At 38.7% G+C, this 22,776-nt stretch overlaps 2 protein-coding genes across 2 annotated transcripts; one reads left to right on the top strand and one right to left on the bottom strand.

Moving 5' to 3' along the window:
• Positions 1 to 192: 192 nt before the first annotated feature.
• Positions 193 to 13,322, bottom strand: sft2d1 (SFT2 domain containing 1). The gene is made up of 8 exons (XM_044371913.1): positions 13,030 to 13,322; positions 12,222 to 12,308; positions 9,767 to 9,849; positions 6,135 to 6,216; positions 5,736 to 5,771; positions 5,576 to 5,634; positions 2,904 to 2,933; positions 193 to 750 (listed from the first exon to the last, which is right to left on the bottom strand). The coding sequence occupies exons 1-8, from the start codon at positions 13,093 to 13,095 to the stop codon at positions 711 to 713; spliced, it is 483 nt and encodes a 160-aa protein (XP_044227848.1). The 5' UTR covers positions 13,096 to 13,322; the 3' UTR covers positions 193 to 710.
• Positions 13,323 to 14,960: 1,638 nt separating this feature from the next.
• lhcgr (luteinizing hormone/choriogonadotropin receptor) lies at positions 14,961 to 22,653 on the top strand. Its single transcript, XM_044371911.1, has 11 exons — positions 14,961 to 15,321; positions 16,887 to 16,958; positions 17,531 to 17,605; positions 17,695 to 17,769; positions 17,952 to 18,026; positions 18,147 to 18,224; positions 18,355 to 18,423; positions 18,518 to 18,592; positions 19,530 to 19,715; positions 20,016 to 20,084; positions 20,197 to 22,653. The coding sequence occupies exons 1-11, from the start codon at positions 15,149 to 15,151 to the stop codon at positions 21,401 to 21,403; spliced, it is 2,154 nt and encodes a 717-aa protein (XP_044227846.1). The 5' UTR covers positions 14,961 to 15,148; the 3' UTR covers positions 21,404 to 22,653.
• Positions 22,654 to 22,776: the final 123 nt, after the last annotated feature.

The raw sequence follows: 22,776 nt of genomic DNA on the forward strand, positions 1-22,776 counted from the left end.
AAGACTAACAGACACTAGACAGGCGCTGATTTTTAATCTATTTAGCTGGAAAAACCTCAAAAGAGTTGTGGATATCAGATATCCCTGTGTATTACCACTGAAGCGGTGCCTCTATTGCCTGAGGGAAAATAGTTAGATAAAAACACTGAATAACATCTGAGAGCATATTTATACATCAGTGCCTAGTCAGAAGACAGAAAGAAAATGTGTTTTAATATTTGTGGGTAAGTCAGCACACCATTTAAATATCCAGAAGAAAATGTGATCTCACACTGTTAAAAATGTAAATATGTATGGTTGGTCAATGTTTCAACTCTTCATATATACTGTATGTAAATACAAATATTATACAGTAAGGCACTTGCGCTGTAAATTACAATGTAGAAAGTCAAAAACAAAGTCAAAATGATTTCCCTGCATTTAAATGGTATAAAACCCTCAGAAAACATGAGAATATCTTTAAATATATTAAGTATTAAAGGCACTCTTCTCTCAAAACACAAGCAAAAGGTGATAAGCGTTATAATCTGATTATAGTTAAAGACCTTCAGCAAGACTTAAAAAGCAGAGAATTCACAGTATGAAACAGCCAAAGTAAAAATTTGGAGATATAGTGTATAAACAACACAAATGTATATTTTACAGAGCAACCACTTTTGCAATTTGTATATTAGGACCAGTCTTCACATGAAATTGTAGACTCAGTAGCTTTAGCTCAGGCAGGTAGTGAAGCATTTCATCACAGCATCCCTGTGAAAAAAAAACAAAACAGAAGAGTAAATACCTTAATAACAGTGGAAACAATGCAATACAGCAAAGAAATGAAAGAAAAAGGTATGAAGGAATGTTGGTTTAGAGTTGCTCTAAAATGATCCAGGAACAACTTGATCCAGGAGACGAGCCTCGAGAGCAAAATCCTGTGATGCGTACAAAATTAAAAGCGACAAAAAAAGCACTTCCATCCTTTGTTATGAAGATTTGGGTGGGGCTCGTCATGAATAAGTGAGCGTGTTTTGGCGGGGAAGCACCACATGTTCCCGGTGATGGGGGCTCCCTTTTCCTCCAGGTACTCTGTGTTTGAGGGATGATGCAATACAAGCGATCACCATGGCAACCACACACCGTTGCCTACTCTATTTCCCCTTGCACTGTTTGCTCTTGCCATCAGTGTGTTGCTATGCAGACTTCGCCTGCAGCCACAGTTAAATTTTCGGTGGAGGAGGTGTGAAAACCCAGTCAAGGTTAAAAGGAGAAGGGGGGATCATAAGCAGTCTGAGAGGGAGGACAGGAGGTCAGAGCACAGACAGAAGACTGGCTCCTTCCAATGCTTTGGTTCCTCCCTCTGGTGTATTAACAAAAAAAACACAAGCATCCTCTTCTCTAGCACCCATACAGCCTGAGGTTTGTTTTTTTTTTAAATTTAATTTTCACTTGATGCTATTTTTGCTCCCCCCCCCCAAAAAAAAACTGCATGAATAAATGATGCTTCTCAGAGACTTCCCCAGCATCTGATTAAATTTTAGAGCAACAGTAGCCTTAAAGCACTGTGGGAAGTGCACATGCAGCAGGTTTTTGTACCTTGGACTTCAGGCGTGGGAGGTTATAAATAGGCAACAGGGTAAAATACATTAAAGGATCAAGTCCATTCGCCATGTGGTGTTGTGGCTGGCCAGGTATCACACTTTGTTTGAGCACGAACAGGGATGGAGAGGGAGGTCAAAATATGCATTTGCTCTGTAATAACATGGCAAACAATAGAGAGCTAAATGATCAAATCCAAATTAAATGAAAAATGGATTAAAGTAAGAAGCTTAAGAAGAGAGGATAATAACGTGTTGACCAAAAAAAAAAAAAAAGGTAAGAAATATAATAAAGGATAACATAAATAAATACGTCATCACCAGGATTTCAACAGGCGACCCCAAAATAAGACGTCAAATTTGCATTTCTCTATTGGAATTTGGTTTTTGTGGGGTGGCACAAGGAAAAGGTCTTTGTCTCAGCTTTGTATTGTTGTTAGCGTTTGGGTGGGGGGAGGGGGAACATAGGGTGGTTATAAGAGGTCTCTCAGCTGTCGGGACAGATTATAGGGTCGCCCAAACACACAAGGCACTTGGGGTGGTGGAGGGGGGGCATTGGGGGGGGGCTACTAGATCTCTCACCAAATGAGACATAACCCTGTTTACAGCTGGACTGGCAAAACAACATCACACCTCATGCTTGGCTTAGAGAAAGCACTGAGGTGGTGCAACATATGGAAGAATTTAAGGGGTGAACACCTGAATACAGAGGAGGGTTTTCTTGTATTCAAAGGACAAAGAAAGTAACCTGTGAGACTATTATGTGATTATGAGACTTAATTTTCATACAGTACCACAACGACAATACTGTATTAAAATACAATACTGTATTTTATACGGGACAGCATATTCATCTGGCTTAAATCTGGCTTAAAGAGCATTATTGCGTGAGAAATGATTTCATTTTGACATCATGGATGAGGCAAATAACGTCACAGAGCTACAGCACAGGGGAGTGTGAAACAACAAGCTGCCATTTGTTTGACACTTAGTGCCGGCCCTAGTCATGGGGGGATTACAGCCATATGGTGGAGACAAACAGCCGGATGTTTAGACGTAAATAAAAAAACATGTTGTCTTTCAACGGTCGGTCATAGTATTGCCTCCAGTTTTTTGTGTGTGGCTTAATAGTCTTATTTGTGGACAGAGCGTTATGATAAAAAAATGGGAGATGTATTTAACGTCGCAATTTCCATGACAGCAACTGGTTTCTCGGGAAGTGGCTCAAGTGAAAGGTGTACTCTTATAAAGTGTTAAACATACAACTGAAAATCAATGCTGACATTTTCTGCAAATATAAATCATATAATCATGTTATCTTACCTGGCAAATGGAATGTAAGAGATGCTATACCTGAAAGAGAAAAATATAAAACATCATGATGAGGGAACATTTACTGCTTATGTTAAAGACAAAATAGAATCCAATGACATGGAAGAAAAGTACAAACATGATTTTGAGGCTAAGCAAGTCAAACTACATGTTAGTACATGTTAATTTCATATTTCACTAGTATAGACAAGTCAAGATGTCTTGAGCATCATAGTGAAGACATTTCCCTTCAGCTGAACTTGACATTTCTGGTATGTTTGGGACCTCTGAGATTTTGACTTAAACTGAGATTTCCATGTGTTTCAATGATGCTTATCTGCATGCCTGGGTGATGTTTCAGAGATTAAAGATTAAAAGCATAATATAGATTTAAGCATAATAGCATAATAATGTTATTTTTGATGATCAAAACACATTCTGTTTTTAAAATGCTCCATCAAGTAGCAATCACTGGACTGATGGGTATTTGATGTAACTTGGCGAGGGATTAACCACACGTGATTGTGAATGAATTGGATACACTGTAATCTTCGTGCTAATGATTCAAGACAGATTGTCAGCCAGACATCAAGTACAACTAAAACACGATACCCTGTGTTGGAGGGAACGATTACAGCTGCAGTGTAGCTTAAAAATCCCCTGATCAAACATCTAATTTATTTAAAATATGTGAGGAATCTACAGCAGTTGAATGATTAACTATAGCCTGAGAAAGATTACCATCTTATGTGACCACCAGTCAGCAGAAACTCTCCTCTGTCCTCTTAAGCAGGGCTGTAAGAATTACTGTAAGACCCTGGATGGAGTTATAGCTAAGAAATGGCCAAGTTATGTTTAAAATAATCAAATAAAGTAAAATAAGTAAGTTAAAAACAAGCTTTCCATTCTGTTTTTGTTATTTATCTTCCTACAGTCTGCCACCCTCTATATTTTAGTCAGTGTGCTTTAGTGTCACATGGTCACTTTGTAAGTTTACAGTCTTCAGCCTGAGGACTGGACTTTGCCCACTTGTCTGCGTCGGTCAGTTGCGACGTCTTCTTACTGGACCACCTTCACACAGACGGCTGACTGCCTGCGTGGGAGTGCACTATGCCCCCAGTCTGTTAAGAATGAGCTCGGGATGTGTGACTTGTGGTTGCTATGGCGATGCCTCTGAGAACGCAGGCAGAGCGGAAGTGAATGTACTACATGAACAGTAGGTGCAATAGTAGAGTATTGATGAGGATGACACAGTCCTTGCTCAGTGATGCACAGAAACTCCCTGTTCTCTTCCTCCTGAGTTGCTGGGGGTTTGTGTTTCTATGAGCAGAAACTCTCTGTCACTACTGTGCAAATATCCTCATTAATGACCATACATGCACTGACATGCTAATACATGTCACTGACAGGTCTATTTACTCACTGCTATGCTGGAACTTAACCCCACTGACCCTCAGGATGAGACAACAAGACCTTGAACTGAAGACTACTAAGGCTGCAACTAACAGTTATGTTCATTATCAGTCAATCTGTCAATTATTATTTTTACGTTACGTTGATCAATAGTAATAGTCTAAATCACATCTGAAAATACATCCAGGAGACGAGCCTCGAGAGCAAAATCTGAGCCCAGGGTGATGTCATCAAATGACTTGTTTTGTCCACCCAACAGTCCAAAACCCGAAGATATTCAATTCATAATGTAACTCAACGGAGAAAAGCAGCAAATCTTCACAATTTGAGAAGCCGGAACCAGAGAATGTTTATAATATTTCTCAATACAAGACTGAACTGATTAATCAGTTATCAAACTTGGAGACAATTTAATTCTCTGTCGATCAACTTAACAATCTACGTAATATTTCAGCACTAATGAATGTATATCAATAAATGAAAACATGGCAAAACCATGTTATTTCAAACTGAGCAGAGTCGATGAAAGCTTTTCAAAGGAGGTAGAAACAGGAAATTATTAAGGTGCGTACAGTTAAATCTGACACACTTTTTAAAAATAGTTTTTTTAAAACTACTTAGGTGCTATAAATTCTCATTGGACTGTCCACCTGTGAGCTCTGTAGTCGTAATGACCCCTGGGATAGCTGGCAGTGATTCAGTCCTGTTTGTAAACAACTGTCTGTCTCTACTTGGCAGGACCACATAGTGTATGCGAGTCTAAAAAAGTAGGTCCACGCTGGTTCTGGCACTACCACTTCCTCTACAGGCTAAAAATATACTGACCTACCTGGCATCCTACCTGACAGTCTAATTACAACACTCCTGACTCATGCAGATGTCACTGATTGCAAACCAAGGTAAATCACTCTAATCATAGTTTTAGCATCACATATGAACATCTTGTTATCATTATATGACAAACATATGAGATTTACCCTTCATAGTTTGAGTAAAAAACTGCTCGTTAGGCTCGAACTATTCTGAAAAGATAGGTAACTATGAAAAAATATCGAATAGAAAGAAGCAGGGAGTGTGACAATGATCATTTAACCATTTATAGATTTATCCATGCACATGCAAAGAGCAGGATGTCAGATAAGTGCACCAGCAGTGTGATTAACTCCACTCATGACCTCGCTGAATGCAGGCCAAAGCAGCTTCATCTGAGTAGGTGTGACTGATCAGCCAACTTACTACAGTTGAGACATGACTGAGACTGTCACACTTACCATGTCATTGCCAAAAACTGCAGAATACAGAAGATGATAGCCAGCCCCTTTTTATGCCACTGTGGAATAAAACATGGAACGATTATTCTACTCATCAAAAAACACTGCAATAAAACTATAAAGAATGTAACTTGTTTGTGTTGTTTTATTGTCTACTTACCCAAAACACTGCACAAAGTGTTAAGACAAGGCAGAGCTGGTGGGAAAAGATAAGAACGTTATCTTCTTGTATGTCGGCAGAATGACATTTCACAGCAAATGAAAACCACTAACCCAAAGAAATGTGTTGTCAAGATCGGACACTTTATCTTCTCTATCCTTTAAGACCACATGGTGAGGAGTACTACTTCTTTAATTGAACCTGACCTTCTAATCTAAAACCAAAAGGCTTCAGACATTTTACCTCCTCGAGTGTGAAAGCAGACACAGAATAAATGGACATCAAATACTTTCCAGTACGAGTTTTAACATGAATAAATATCCAGTGAAGCATTTAGTTCAGCAAAGAGTCCAAAATACAACACTGTATAAATATGAATATATATATAATCATATTTACCAGCATGACAATGGTCGCTATCAGTCTTGTTTTTTCAAACATGCGCTTCAACTGTTTTAGTGGTCCCATTAGGAAGCAGGTGCTTTAGAAGAACAAAAAGAAACAGACAGGTTACAGTTTTTAAACATCAGTAAAAAGTGCACTGGACAGTGTTTATAATGTTAATTCAGGAAATGATTGTTATCATATGTGGTGCTAAGTGCACCAGATATGAAGTTATAATGGTAATGAAGATATGATGGTGCATTTTCATCACTCTTTCCAGACATAACCTGTTAAACTAGACTGTGAATATGTTGATAAATGTTCAGTTTCTGTAGGGGATGTTTTGTCCTTACTAAGGTTTGTTCATGTATTCAGAACAAGTTTCTTCTTTCAGTAACACTTTGGAAAATGATCAACTGTTCATACATCAACAGCATGATCAGCCATGACAAACATAGTTACACATAGATGTTGTTCCATTCTCAATATTTTGAGTCAAATAAGTGTCTATTCTACATTTTCAACATCAGAAAATTAATCAACTGATGTATATAAACGTTATATACATAGTCTTATATAATTAGTCTTCACATGTTTACACACACACACACACACATACAAATGTCTTGTTTGTTGTGTGGCCACCATAATTAAATTTACACTACATGTTGCAATTATTAGAGGGTTAATATTTAATGTCCTACACCATAACGACACATTTAAAACCTCCTTCATGATGCATGTGTGACGTGACTAAGTGTAACAACACAAAGGCTTTCCCCGATGACGAGGCATGCGGCTCTGGGCTCAGCTGGGCTGAGTGGGTAGCGGGAGTCTGTGGAGCGTCACATCTGTTAGGTGAGACACGAGAGCAGTCTGTGTTGACGCAGGCTCTTTCTACTGGTCTGCCAAGAGGGCTGGATGCTCAGAGTGACTGAGACACTAATGATATCCACACACACTGCTACTGCCGATACAGAGGAAGGAAATGACGTGTGCAATTTAATTACATTATCGATTTGAATTATTACAAAATCGGTAATGTGATCGGGCTTGTATTAACCTACTGGATGTGAATTTTGAACTTAATTTGACAAAAGACTGAGCAACACCTGATATTTGGCCTGAGACCCATCATGACACTGATTCATATTTTTGACAATCATCCACTACTGAAGGTGACATGACAAAACCAGTGGTCTAAATCTCCACCTTGTAACCTCTGTAGTCAGGAACAGTTGAAAAATTAGGATTATCATGTTTTAAGCTCCTTAAAATATGACATTGTCTTGCTTTGGATCAGTAACCTGGGCTATGAAAGCAGAAGGTGACCCAGTTTCTTGACGCATCTAAACCTTGTGGACATATGATACCTGAAAATAGAGACCGGCCTGTCTGAAAACAAACCCCCCGTCAATGCTTTACTGTCTGTCAAAGAAAAAAAGATCTTTACATTTAGACAAGGGATTATCTAGATTAAATAATCAATAATGTTGTAAGATCCAGTGGGCTGATGATAAATTGTGAAGATGAATTCTGATCTTTCTTTAAGATAGCTTGAACTATAAACAGTGAGGACCAGACAGAGTGTACACAGTACAGTATGTCATTGCAACAGCATTATGAGAGCACACAGCCAGAATCCTACCCTCACAATGCCACCACCATCCTACAAATACTGGTTGAATCAATGTCACACTACCACAAGGGAACATTTTAGATTGATTATAGACTTTAAAAACTGTATTATTGTGCTGCAAGTGTGGCTTTAAGCAAGTTAGAATAATGGACGCTGTAATGACAGGTTTGGAAGTACGATGCTCAATCACAGAGAAGATACTAGCCTAGCCTGTTATGCCCCTACATAGTGAAGGCATCATTTACTTGTTAACACTCCCCAGAAAACTTGGGTTTGCAAATAATAATGCGAGAAAACACCAATGTCTGGTCTATTCCTCGAGACATAGCTAAACAAACAGGAGACAAAAACAGCTCGTCTGTTCCTCATGATTATTGTTTCTTAAATACCTTCTGATTTTGAAGCAACACACATTTAAACTGAACGTGGGTTACACAATTATTTATATGATCATTGCTATCATAATTACATAAGCTTAATAAAAGTCGCAATATCAGCCCTTTGCTTTTAAAAGACTGGCTCATTTTTCACAGGTAAGCCTGCCTGACCAATTTTTGGCTGGACCAGCCCTATAACTGCGGCTGTCTGTGAGTGAATGAGTCTAAGTGAGTGGTGAAGTTACACCATTGGTCATCCATCCCTTGCTCTTTCAAAATAAAACGGCATGAGATGATGGGGGTGGAGGACAGCAGTGCGACACAGAATGACTGTGTTTCCTGCTCTGAGCTATGACACTCTCAGCTCCGTTGTTAAATGCAGCAAAGTCAGCTAAACTCCTGTTTAAACAGATGCGTACCAGCGTCTCTACCATCATCCTCCTCTACCATCCAGTGTGATCGACTCTCTGGCTGGCAGCACTGTCAGCAGCCGGTAGGAGAGGCGCTCCATGATGCATTTTATAACTGAACTAATACCAGGACGCAAGCTTTTTATTTCTCTGATGTTTTCACATCACAAATGATGAACAACAGCATTAAAACACGAGTCTTGCAGGTAAGACATGAGACTGATGTAGCTGTTATATCAATGCTCTAGGGCGGCTGCTCTGCAGGTGCGCTTGATTTGAATGTAACTGCGGTAACTGTGCTGAGATAAGCCTCCTGAATTTGCACCCAAAATGTTGTCAAAACTTTCATTTACAATTTCCACTGCAGCCTCCATGATCATCGACTGGGAAAGAGGCAGAAAAAAGGTGCATGGAAGCATGAGGGAGAACGCAGAGTTAAAGCACCCCAAATAACCATCAGTCTGACAAAACACTCAATGCAGAGTGAAAAACCAGAGACATCCCCAGAGTGAAACAGGTGAAAGAGCAGCGGGAGTTAACAGATAATTAAAATAGTTGTTATACACGTGGTGATTTACTGGTGCTTTCCAAACACAGTTCCAGCTGCAGGCAACAGTATTCTTCTCTCAGAGGCAACCTAAAAGTGTAGCATAACTACATTTTCTAAGTAGGGATAAATCCCTTTAAATGGCTTCAAGCTGTGATGGCATTATTACTGAGTCTACCTGAGTTTCACTTATATTTAGTTAGAAAGACAAATATATTAAGTGAAATATGGCTTATTTGGGTGGCAAGTCAAACTGATCATCATAAATAAAGATGAATATCATTTTAGCTGTAATCCTAAAGTCCAGAGCAGAAACAGTATTATACCACTGTTCTTTATCAATAAAGCAGAATGAGAACATCTGATGGTCCCTCAAGCACTTGTCTGGCAACAGGTGATGAGTGCACAGGGGTAACAACAGTAAATTATAATCATGACTACTTGACGTGCACTCTTTATCAACAGCCTAGAAACAAATCTTGGAGAAATGTGCGGCTGTGCCAAGGAAGAATATAACAGGGTGTGGCAGTCATCAAGGCAGAAATGATTTAAGAGTGTATGAGTCTGCTTCCCGTCATTTGTTATATTCCTGGCAGTGTGCCACATGGAGAGAAAAATAAGATAGCAGGAATATTCTCAGACCATCCAAATTCAGCTGCACTTAAAAGTCTTACCTGGAAAGAGCTGCGATGTTTCCTAATGTGTAGAAGACGGCGAAAAGCTTGACTCCATTCGGAAGGAACAGCAGTGCTGAACCCTGGTGAAACAGCAAAATAGTCTCCGTCAGCTATACAGAATAATGTCAACACACCTCAGTCTTTACTAAATTGCTAAATGAATCCTGGATTTTAACAAGGATGAAGGCTTTTATATTTTCTTATTTTATTATGGAAAAAACAAAGAGTTTTGTGGGCTGTCCTATCGGTTTACTGAAACATAATGGGCTCCCCCTAGTGCCAAATTACCATATGGCTTTGTTTAAGAAGCGCTGTCTGGATGGCATTAAAATCCACATACATGTTCATTATTTGAGGAGTGAGGGCATTTTACTTCAAGTGTTTTAGTTTAGTGGTGGGGCCTTAAGGGTGTTTAAATAGCCTGCACCTAATAGGTGGATTTCATAGAAGGAGCAGGTTCAGGAGTTGGTATATCTTCTGAGAAAGGAAGGTATTCATAAATCACTTATAGATTTAATTAATATAATGAATGTTCATGGCATACTGTATCCACTGTGTCCCTGTGTGTGAGTTTATACACAATATCAGTAGATCTGAAACTTTTTCAATAACCTTAAGTTTGAAGCTGGAGGCAGATCTGTGATTTGGAATTAAAATAATAAATGTGCAATTGCATAATCCAGATTTCTTGGTGCAAATAGTAATAATAGTTTGGCCAATGTAGACCAAATCACACTCTTCCATGTGTGGTTGTGTGAATGCCTTTGTGTAATTATAATTACTGCAGAGGGCACAATGACAGAAACTGGTTTTAAGGGCTGGTAGCCAGGTGATATTTTGGTGTTGGAAGAAGATCTATGACTGGATGAGATAATCTTTAAGATCACGTGTTGTTTTGTTGGCCGATGTGCATTGATCTCTGCATTCTGTGAATTTCACCACCAAAGTCTATACACACAGAGGGTTTGTTGAGGCTTTGTCAGTGTGAATTATAACTGTGGTGGCTTAAAAGTGCCGCCTATCAGCAAGTGCCGCCTGTGACAAGACTTCCTGTGAAATAGCCCATTGTTAACATTGAGGAATCTTCATGTTTATTAAGTAAGTGTCATGTGTGAATATTTTTAAGCTGCATGTGTAACAGAACAGGAATTTGCCTTGATGACAGTGACGCTTAGCCATGTTGACAACTTTTATAGTTTTTATATATACTACAAAGTTAACATAGTACAAGAAAAACTAACTTGCTCCAACTGTGGACCATAGATAACCATATTAACAGAGTTATGTTGGCTATGCATTCCCAATGTCAGTATATAGTCTAGGAATGTGTGTTTTATCTTATATAGGGATGAAAAAGGTTGGGGTTTTTTTTTTATCTCACTGTGATTATCTGCTGGGTGCTGGTGAGAGTCTGAATCTGTCCTTGTTTGTTTTTCACCAAAAAGTAGGGCTGTGTGATATGACCAAAATCTCATATCCCAACTAGGTCATTTCATATCCACTACATGTATCATGATATGGCACATTTTCAGTAAATTCAATGAATACCTAGTTTCTGGTCCACATCAGACTTTTCATGCCCAAAACCATGCCCATGCAACAGAAGCAGCCCCTCTTTTAGTTACGAGCTCCTTGTTTTGTCTTTGTCCATCTTTTGTGTGGATTACATTAATAAATTACTCTTCTTGGCTTTTTTACTTGTGAAGCTTTTATTGCACGGAGAGTAGAGGAGAGTAGCGTGACCATAAATGACACCAAAACACAGTAGAGACTCTCACACTGAGCTGAAATGAAACGAGTGCACATAAATTAGGTAAATAACATAAATAAACATAGCCTCTACTGCGTTGTCATTTATCGTCACACTAGTCTCCTCTGCGTTTCACCACAGGCGCGGCTGAGCCCTCAGTGTGTGCGCTGCACACACACAGTGGAGCAGATGAGAGACAGTAAACCAGGTGAAGTACTCAAGTTAATGACAGCTACACTCGTTACATTACTGTAAATAGAATAAAAGCTTCGCAAGTAAAAAGCCAAGAACAGAAATTTATTAATGTAATCCATACGTAAGATAGACAGACTCCAAATGATGAAAAATACTGCTGTAAAGACTGTGATTTGCGACACAACAAAATAAACAATAGAGCATATTATGAAAGATGACGTTTTTCTATCATCACACGATACATGTCGTCATATCGCACAGCCCTACTAAAAAGGATGTTCACAAAAAAAAAAGATATGTGTCTCATGATGCAATAAAATTTTTTGTTTTATAACAAAATGTAAGGTAAAGTGATTCCAGTATGTTTTAATAAACTAACATGATAGTTTGGTGCAGACCACAGCAAAAGTCACATCATCCTCATAATTGAAAATTATAATGCAAAAATTATCCCTCCCACTAAAATTGCAGCCACACTTATTAACATAAAAAGGCAGCAGGACTCACGAGTATTGAGCACAGGATGCCTGCAGCAAAGCATATGACGAACCATTTCACCCTGGTGCTGTAGCTGAGAGTGCTGGCATCAAGGACCTGGTGAGAACAATGGGAGGATGTCACAAGGCGAAGCTAACGACCTGCAGAAAGACCCACAGGCTTCCTACTGATGATTTAAACATGTTCGTTCACATCAGACAAATAACAGTCAGCTACAATGTTATCACAAAATACACACAGCACAGGTCTGACTTGGAAGCCACAACTGGATACACTGAACTGAAGCAAATGAACCAATAATGTAAAAACTGCAAGCATGCGAGACTATGTTGTGCTGGAGTAAAACTTTAACTTCCCAACGAGTTAAAAAAGTACCATCATGTAAAATAAAAAAACACAGGGTTCAAGTCAGCACCTTACCTCATTTCCTCCTCCTTGGGAATGCGTGTAAAAAGTATCAATACACAAACAAACACAATTAATTAAATATTAACAGAAGACTATGATATCTATCTTGAAAGAGGGTCAAACTAACCGAGTAGTAACTTGTTTATAGTATAATACACAAACTGTTCAGGACTTGTGTTACACTAGTTAACTAACGTTTTCCTGAAAGCTAACTGACATTTTAACGACGGCTAATGCTAATACTTAACACTAACTCTAAGAAAATAATACATTATTAGCAGATATATGTACATTAACACTAAGTCTAACACAGGCCGCGAAACTAGCATAGCTTAGTGTTGTTTTTTTATTCTATTTTATCTACTGACATGACGTTAGCATTAGCAACATATACTGTCATATAGGCTACCTGTGCAGTGAGACCCAACTCTTCATTTTCCTCCTGGCCGCTTAGCACACGACGAAGCTTGTCCATCGTTGAGAGCTAGCTGGCAAAAGTGCTCAGAAGTCAGTGTTGTCCGACCTTGTAAATATTTCCTGCTGAACGTTTGCTGTTGATGTCCACAAGTTTTAATCGCTGTACGAGCAACTTCGACTTCCTGGCTTCCCGAACGATGCTTTCTGTAAGTGCTGACTTAGAATCGGTTTGTCCGCACCCAGTGGTGGCCGTCATCGCTGGGGAGGTGTTTCACAAACTGACCGCAGATCAGCTCGGCGAGGCAACTTTAACAACCTCATTTCCTCAGAGCTGCTGCTGCCTTCAGGTTCTGTCGGAAATAATGCTGTTATGAAAGGAGCTGCGTATGAATCTCACACTGTATATGTATAGCATTCTCCTTCATTTTGAAGCATCAAATACGCATTATTTGTCTGAAAAATCACCGTTTCGCTTGCTATAGCCTACTTCGTTAGTCTACTTAATTTTACATTAATCCAGCCATTTTCAAATAGGCTATAAACAGTGTACTGTATATGTGACCCTGCTTCCTGCTGTTTTTGTGTTGCTTTGTCGCCACCTAGTGGAGATATAACGACAAGGTAAGACACAGGGCGCTGTCAGCACAGTAAGACATTTAGCCATGTCTTGACATGACCATGCTTGGTAGTTTTACAAGCTTGTCTTGTGAGGAGTGTTTTGACTAATTCCATGCATAATTTCAACATTAAAAAGATACTGGATTTCAAACATGGTGATCAATGTTTGAGGAAGAAAAACTTTAACTGTGACATGTGTTGCCAGCCTATTGGAAAATACATACAAAATTGCAAATGCCCTGTTTTTACCATAATGGTGAATATGACCTTGTGTTAAAACATTTTTTTTGCCAAGGCTATATAATGTTGCCTTGTCTTTATCAACAACATAACTGGCGCCAAACGAGATATAGTCATGGGAGGCTTTTGACTTTGGGTCACACTGTCCTCCTGAGGGAAACAGCTATTGACTTGACTTTTTATGTTTATGCCAGCAGAAATCTTCATTTTAATTAGCCTTAAATACTCAGCAATTACAGACAATCAAAAGGAAAGGGTGGCACTGAAAACACAAATTCTAGGCTACAAGTTATTGTTGACACAACAGTGAGATAATCTCTTTAAATCTGAAAATGAAAATGCAATATACATTATACATCCTGAATACTGCAGTCATCTTATCTGTCACTTTGCTGTGTTTGTTTTCAGGATTATTTATAAAAGTGGAAGTTAACATCTAAATGTTTACCTAGGAACACATTTAGGTGTAAAGACAAGGTCTTACTGTTTCAAAAGATAGTAATAATGCTTCAGTTTTATAGACGTGGTTGTTCATATGTCCCTACTGATGAAACTGGTGAATCCTTTGGCCACAGGGGGAGGAACATCTCTTCATCATCTTTTAATCTGTGCACACAATTTAATACGAATGAAATCACCAGTGTCTCTCTGGTCTTTGGTAGAGGGGAGATAGAAGTATCTTATCACAGTTTACCTTGAAGTCAGTCACGTTTTAAATTCCTTAATCAAACATGAAAAGGTGTACTCTCCTATAAAGGTAATATTGCACATTTAACTCTAGTCAATCAACTTAAATGAGGATTAGAGTGTTCAATTGATCCAGAGGGTTTACAAGCAGATGCGTTCCATGGAAATTGGTCAATTTCAGGATAACCTCACAAATTATTCCCAGTTTAAATATAATATTTACATTATACCTACTGTAAAAGAAGATACCAGTAATATTCAGCTATCAATGGCAAAAACGGATGTTTAACAATGTCCGATTTTACTCTGTGTAATACTGTTTCTCAGCAGTGTGTCTAACGTAGAACTCAGCAGACTCTAAGTGGCACATGGGTCACTTGATAAGAAGTTGGTTATCAGGTGGCTGCGATTCCCCTCTGTACAGTTAAAGGATGAAGCACTGATGCAGCTACATCAACGAACTGAAGCATCAAAAGAGACTCTGAGGAAGCCAAATATCTAAATACGCAGCCATCGTTGGATATTTCAGCTGCTGTGTGTTCGCACGTTTTGCAGACAGTACAACAATGTGGACGTCGCTGCCGTTGTTCTTGTTCCTATCTGGTTTGTTCTTCTGTGGATTCAAATGCGCTTCGGTTTTCGCCTGCCCGAGGATCTGTTGCTGTTTTCTCAATACAATCAAATGCAACAATGTGACAGAGGAGGCTGCTCTGATGAAGGGTTACCGGCTTAAAAGACTGTAAGTTCACTACTGAGATGGGTTTGCGAATATGGTAAAGATTTCCAAGTGGTTGCCACTGTATATATTTATAGAGACCTGTAGTTACTAAATGATTAGGGAAGCATGTTAGTTTGCTGATATAATTTTTGCAGAGATAATTCATTTCTAAATGTTTTTTTCATGCAATTAATTCACCCTGCTAGATTATCATGTGCGTATTTACGCATGGAGCCATGATCCACCTGGAACGCACTCGCTTGGTGACACGTTGAAATGCGCTCATATTTAAGTTGAATGCGTGGCTGCTTAAATGATTTCCGTGTGACAGTATTTCACATTTCACATATTTAGCATTTTATCATATTTCAAGAATTCAATGTGATTGCTTCTCATTTGTCATTGCCTCTATTTTCGCATAAGGTAGCAGACAAGTCCTTTGAGAGTTAAGGCGCAGTGCAATAACCTTCTTTTAGCAAGCAATGACTGTACTTTGTTAATTTGTAAGATAATTCTCCAAGATACTCTTTCAAGTTTTGAGAGAAGTGTGTGTCAGGTCTGTTTGTTATTTCCAACCTAAAATGAGACTGGCTGCTTAACCCTGCATGACAACTTCATCCATCCAGGTGGAAGCATTCATCCGCTCTCTCAGTATAAATACATATGTATCATACTGTGTATGCAGATTGTGTTGTATGCTTTATCTTTCTGTTAATGACCATTGATTGCCTATTGTAGTCAGTGAAACCTCATAACTACAAAACTTATGAGATCTGTAGCTTTGAGTGTCTTTGAGTATGTAGAAAAGCACCCTGAACATAAAAGGTATTACTACTACTATAATATCATTCAGATGGATTTTGAAAACATTAACATAAAAATTCTGGATGCATGGCAGACTGAAGTGCATCAACTTCTAAGTAATGTTTATATTTTCTATTTCATGGTGTACCTCACTAAGCAAAGTACATCACACCCTGTTGTCTGAAAACAGAGAGCCCTGCATGTGTGCAACTTAATTACCTGTAAAGAAAATGTCAAGTTGATCTCACACGGTCAAGTACACAGTGCATCCTCTTGGTTTATAGGGTTTCATGGGCATCAGGACTCCCTGTTAGAGTTCACCAGACTGTCAAAAGCCTTGAAGGTGGGGAATCTTGACCTCTCCTCTGGTAAATCACAGAACCTTGAGTCTCTCCTGATAAGTGTGTGAATGCCGAGGCCAGCAGCCTCATGCATGTGTCAAACTATGACGCCAACACCTCATACACACATACTGCTGAACCCCAGTGACAATGCTTTGCTGTTTTGCCAAAACTGTAAATGAGCAGAATCTTTGAGTGTTTTTATTTGTTTTATCACATGAACTGCACATGTAGCAGTTGGAATAGATATAAGGAGAGACTGGATGGCTGAACTTTAGAAGTCAGAGATTTTATTTCAAAGTGAATATATAGTATATTTTGATGGCAAAGAGGTTAAATTTCCCTTTAAAGTGTCTGTATTTGTCTGCACATGATTTCATGTGCTCCAAAAATACTCTGAAATACTGAAATGAAATGTACCTTTCACTTTCCTTTTTTCAGGTTTCTCTATGATTTGTCTTTACACACCATTTCAAGCCATTCTTTTGAGGGTTTGAAAGAAGTCCAGCAGATGTAAGTATTATGACTAATTTTGACATTTTATTATTACTGTTACGAGGATCAATGATAGCAAAGCATCCAACAAATGATGGGAATCTGAATTTGTGCTATTCTATGGTCGGATTTAGGATTACATACGTTTTTCATGGTTCAAAAGGTGAAAATTTGTACTTTCACATTTAATTTTCATTATTTTTAATACATGCTGAATGTGTGAATTTACATCCTCCCACATTATTCACTGGATTAGTCAACCAACTGTACAGATTGTGTGAAACCTTTTTAGAGCTGAAATAAAAATGGATGCAATGCAGATTCCCCAATGAGCGCAATATAACAGAGTAAGAAAAGAGGTATGCAGATCGTCACATACAATATTTGTATCATTAACTTTGTGTTTTTGCTGCTTTGCGCCATTAATGAATAAGATTAGGTTTCAGAACATGTCCCATCCTTCACAAAAATAAGTCTTGATGGTTGAAGACAGTTTTACACAGAACAGCTAACCATCCTTTCTTTCAGTGTTACAATTTGAAGGTAAATGTTCTTTGGATGAACTTCATTGCTTTGATTTTGTTCTATAGTGAAATTTCTCAGAGTGTAAACCTGGAAACCATTGAGACTTTAGCATTTAACAACCTTCTCAACCTCTCAGAAATGTAAGTTCTTTCTTGGATTTTTTGAAATAATGAAAGCAACGATCACTGCAATGCAGCACAGTTTTAACTGATGTTTTATATGTTTGCAGCTCAATAAAGAACACAAGGAGTCTGATGCATATTGAACGAAGGACGTTTAACAACCTTCCCAAACTGCGCTACTTGTAAGAGACCTTCATATATTACAATTAATATTTTTTTATTTAAGATTTGAATGTGTTTTCAAAGTCCATACACTTGAGCAATGAGCATTACTCATTTGATTTTAACTAATATGAAAACAGTGTTAGACACATAGTTCTCCAAAATGTTACTGTATGACACATGTTTTCTTTTGCATCAACAGGAGCATCTCAAATACTGGGATAACAATTTTTCCTGACATCACATCTATCAATTCTATTGAATCAGAGTTTGTCTTGTAAGTTAATCTTTTACTAAAGACTCAAGAAATATAACAAAACAGAGCTCATCACATAAACAAATTACATTTTGAGTTCTTCTTTAGTTTGATTTGCTCAGGATTTGTTCTGTTATTCAGGGATATCTGTGACAACCTCTATTTAAAGCAAGTACCTCCAAACGCTTTCACTGGAATGACAACGGAATATGTCATAATGTAAGTGATGCAAGAAATTCATTGTAACTTCTTTACTCTGTCAGTTATTTGGAAATAAATGTTAGTCAGATGTTGAGACAGAGATTCTTGTCCTTTGAACTTAATAATCTTGTGACTGTTAAAATTGCAGGAACCTGTACAACAACGGCTTCAGAGAAATACATGACCACGCCTTCAATGGGACAAAGATAGATAAACTGTATTTTCTCATGTTCCTGTTTTTAAATTGAACAAGTTTATGCACTCACATCATTAAACTTTTACTTATTTACCCCGCATTCTATTATTTCCAGGGTTTTAAAGAATAATCGAAACCTCAGAGTGATCCACAGAGATGCTTTCAAAGGAGCCACAGGCCCTGGAGTCTTGTAAGTGAATTTCTTAAACCTTGTGGAGGTCACTTAATGCAACCTTTATTTACTTCAATTTATTTGGAAGACATCATTTGTGAAATTTACAGTTTAAAGAAGCTTTTTAAGTCTTGATCATAGGTCTTGATATGTCTGTCAAGACTTGAGAGGTAGTAAACAAGTTAATGCTGCTTAGTAGCTTTTGTTTCGATCATTGAGACATATTACTTAACATGTACTTCTAAGATGCCTACATATACTCTACATATGTATAATAACGATGGGTCAGGGGTTATTCATATATTTTTACTGTCATACTTGCAAAAGTATTTTTACTTTAAATACAAATGCATATATTTAACTAATGTTGATTTCAGTAGAGACTTGACACAATGTCTATGTCTTATGTCTTATGCCATATGACAAAGTAACAGCTTCAAAATTCAAAGCTTTATTGCAATTTGCACAAAGAACAAGTTGTACTGTATAATTAAATTCTTTGCTTTCTTTCCTCTCTGACTGCAATCTATGGAATGGAAAAACAAAAAAGTCAGGAAATCAAGGAAGGTAGAGCAGGAAAACACAAACAGAACAGCTGAAAGAAAGCTAACAGATAGTATAGAACTTACTAACTGTACCTTAAGTCTTAAGACCTTAAGCCCATTGTGCAGTAGTAGTTAGTGCAAATTGTAAAGTCCGGTGTAAACGGTAACAGTGTACGGTGTTAAAGTTTAAATCTGTCCAGTGAGGTGTGGATATGGCAACAGCAAGTTGAATGCGTATATTTGTGGGTGTGGAAACAGCTCAGCTGACTGACTGATGGCTGGATGGGAGATAGTGTGATTTTGACAGACTTTATTCTCTCAGGCAATGTACAGCAAGCACAATGCACACAAAGAGGCCTTTACACTCCCATGCAGTCATGTTCTCATTTGTGTGCTCTGTTATTTTACAGGGACATCTCTGCGACAGCTCTCACTAAGTTACCATCACAGGGACTGGAGTCAGTTCTGGTGTTGATGGCTCAGTCAACATACGCCTTGAAGAGTCTGCCTCCTCTGCAGGGACTGTGGAACCTGCGAGAGGCCTATCTCACCTACAACAGTCACTGCTGTGCGCTGCTGAGCTGGAACATACACAGGTGACTTACTGCAGAAGTAGAGAACATTTAGTATGACACTGTGCATTTTACAGGTTAATCAAATACAGATTTATTATTTACACTAAGCTCTGTCCCACTGCAGGTCTATTTTTTTCAGCACACTGAAAGCAGAAACTTATTTAAAGAAGCTACTTACCTGCTTATATAATTATATACAACATATATAGTATATATGTGTGTGTGATATGAGTTAGCCAGTGCTAATCAAGTAATATTCAAGCAATAGTGGTAATGCATTTTTTGATTGAGCCTTTATTTGGTGTCCTTTCTTTTCTGCAGGGACCTTCCCATTAATCCTGCATGGAATATTGGCTCCACATATTGTGATGAGAGTGATCCATCAGCAAGGTAAAAATTTGATTTGGTTAACTACCTAACAGCATGTTTTCTCATCTTTAACCTGCCTCAGTTCTGTTGAAATTAAACTGTTTCATGACCTTTTCATTTCTTTGGAAAACAGGGTTCAGCATGTGATCGGAGGCTCAGCAGATACACCTCTAGTTATGGACATGCCCTTTTTTTCAGATGTTGACCAGATGTTTGGAGATGTGAATTTCCACTATCCAGAACTAGACTTCTGTCAGACCCAACCAACATTGGTTTGCACACCTGAAGCAGATGCTTTCAATCCCTGTGAGGACATTGCGGGTTTCAGTTTTCTCAGAGTGGCCATTTGGTTTATCAACATACTGGCCATCACAGGCAACCTGACGGTGCTCCTGGTCTTCTTCACCAGCCGGAGCAAGATGACAGTGCCTCGCTTCCTCATGTACCACCTGGCCTTTGCAGACCTCTGCATTGGAATCTACCTTCTGATGATAGCGACTGTAGACCTGCGCACACGTGGCCACTACAGTCAGCATGCTATTGAATGGCAGACAGGGCCTGGCTGTAGTGCTGCGGGCTTCCTGTCCTTGTTTGGTGGGGAGCTGTCAGTGTACACGCTTTCCACCATCACCATAGAGCGCTGGCACACCATCACCAACGCGATGCAGATAGAGCGCCGCCTGGGTCTGGCACAGGCAGCAACTATAATGGCAGCTGGCTGGCTCATCTGTCTGGGGATGGGGATGCTGCCCCTGGTTGGTATAAGTAGTTACACCAAAGTCAGCATGTGCCTCCCCATGGACATAGAGACTCCCCTGGCTCAGGCCTTCATAATAATTCTCTTGCTCTTCAACGTGGGCGCTTTTGCTGTTGTGTGTGTTTGTTACGTGCTGATCTATCTGGCAGTAAAAAACCCTGAGTTCCCTAGACGAAGTGCTGATACCAAGATTGCAAAGCGCATGGCTGTACTCATCTTCACAGATTTTCTCTGCATGGCACCCATCTCCTTTTTTGCCATCTCTGCCGCCTTCAAGGTTCCCCTAATCACAGTCACCAACTCCAAGATTCTGCTGGTCCTCTTCTTCCCCATAAACTCCTGTGCCAATCCCTTCCTTTACGCTATCTTCACCAAGGCTTTCAGAAAGGACGCATATCAGCTCATGAGTGCCATGGGCTGCTGTAAAAGCAAGGCCAGTATTTATCATATGAAGTCCTACTGCTCAGAAAATGCAATCAAGAGCAATTTGGGAAACAAAAATAAGGGATACCGCACGGGAGTGAGGCTGGCTGCCATGCCACAGCAAAGTCTTCACCTGAAGGAGGAAGGAGAGGTCACCTGAAGGCAACTAGGAGAACTGTTAAAGACAGTTAAAAGGACAAAGGGACAAGAGAAACGGCAGAAAGATGAATGCTGGATTTGGAGGAAATTATTTGGCGATCTATCATGTTGACGTTAATGACACATTTGAACAATTTCATGCTGCATTGTTTGGGATGGTGATATTTTTGATATAAACTCTGTAAACTATTGAATTGAAAGGAGTGCTGGTGACTCTGGTGACTCATCTGATATCAGTTCAACCCACTGAATGAGTCTTTTTCTTTCTTTTTCTATTTATAACAGAGAAAGCAAAGGTGTAATAATAACATCAACGATTGCTCTGTTCCATTGAGTTTCCTAGATGTTATTAATGTTCCACCTGTGGTTTTCCTGCTTTCACATGTCAAAATGTCAGCTGTGAAAAAAGGCCCATGGAAAAATGACACACACCTACAGAAGAAAAGCTCCAAAAAGAACAACTAAAATGACCTTGGCTCATTGTTTAGTTACACTGTTTTCAATGTCTAGAATGAACTCTTAATCTCAACATTTAATGAGCTAAATAGAAGTCCTTAAAGTTCTCCAAAAAGTGGAAATTTGAACTATATATGTATTATTTGACATAACATCTGGGCACAGTCCATCTGCTGAGGGTGATCATGCTGATACCACCAAGCCTCCAGAACTGCTACTAAATGGACCTTGTCATGAGATTGTTCAGTCCTCTCTGAGTGGTCAACTATGATCATCCCAAAGTGTTATTACAATGGAAACCAAAGGCTACCATGGCTTTATGGAAAATATGTTGTTCTTCTTCCTACTGATGATTAACATATTCTGAGGTTGGCTATATATGAAGCTGATTATATATATTTAGATGAAGAATTCAACCACTATGTTATATACTGAGGGTTTCTATGGAAAAGCTCAGTAGCCAAAGTTGACCACGTGGTGGAGGAGTTGGACAGACAACATAACTTGGGTTTTTGTTTTTCGTCTAAGGATTTTTTTATCTTGAAGTTGAGAATACAGGAGATCAACCACCTTGCTATTTTGTTAGTAGGATACATACATCTGCATAATGTTTATTATAAGATAAGATTAAGTAAGTTGTAAGGTCATATTTTGCTGTCTCGAAAATGTATAAGAAAAAAATAAGCCTAATAGGAAAAATGCAATAAAGAACTAGTAATAAAATAAAGAAGTAAAAATGTATTTTAAAAAAAATGTATAAACTAATGTAAAAGTTTTCTCTTGTTGTATTTTGGTTGTTTTCAGTATGTCGGACAGTTCCTCAGTCCCGCCTCCATGGGATCCCGCCTGTGACGTCGGGAAAAGTGAACTTTTTTTTTTCTCCAGCTAAATGTGATCTTGGCTCAACAAGTCTTTACT

This window comes from Thunnus albacares, chromosome 14, assembly GCF_914725855.1.
Source record: "Thunnus albacares chromosome 14, fThuAlb1.1, whole genome shotgun sequence".
Classification (NCBI taxonomy): domain Eukaryota; kingdom Metazoa; phylum Chordata; class Actinopteri; order Scombriformes; family Scombridae; genus Thunnus; species Thunnus albacares.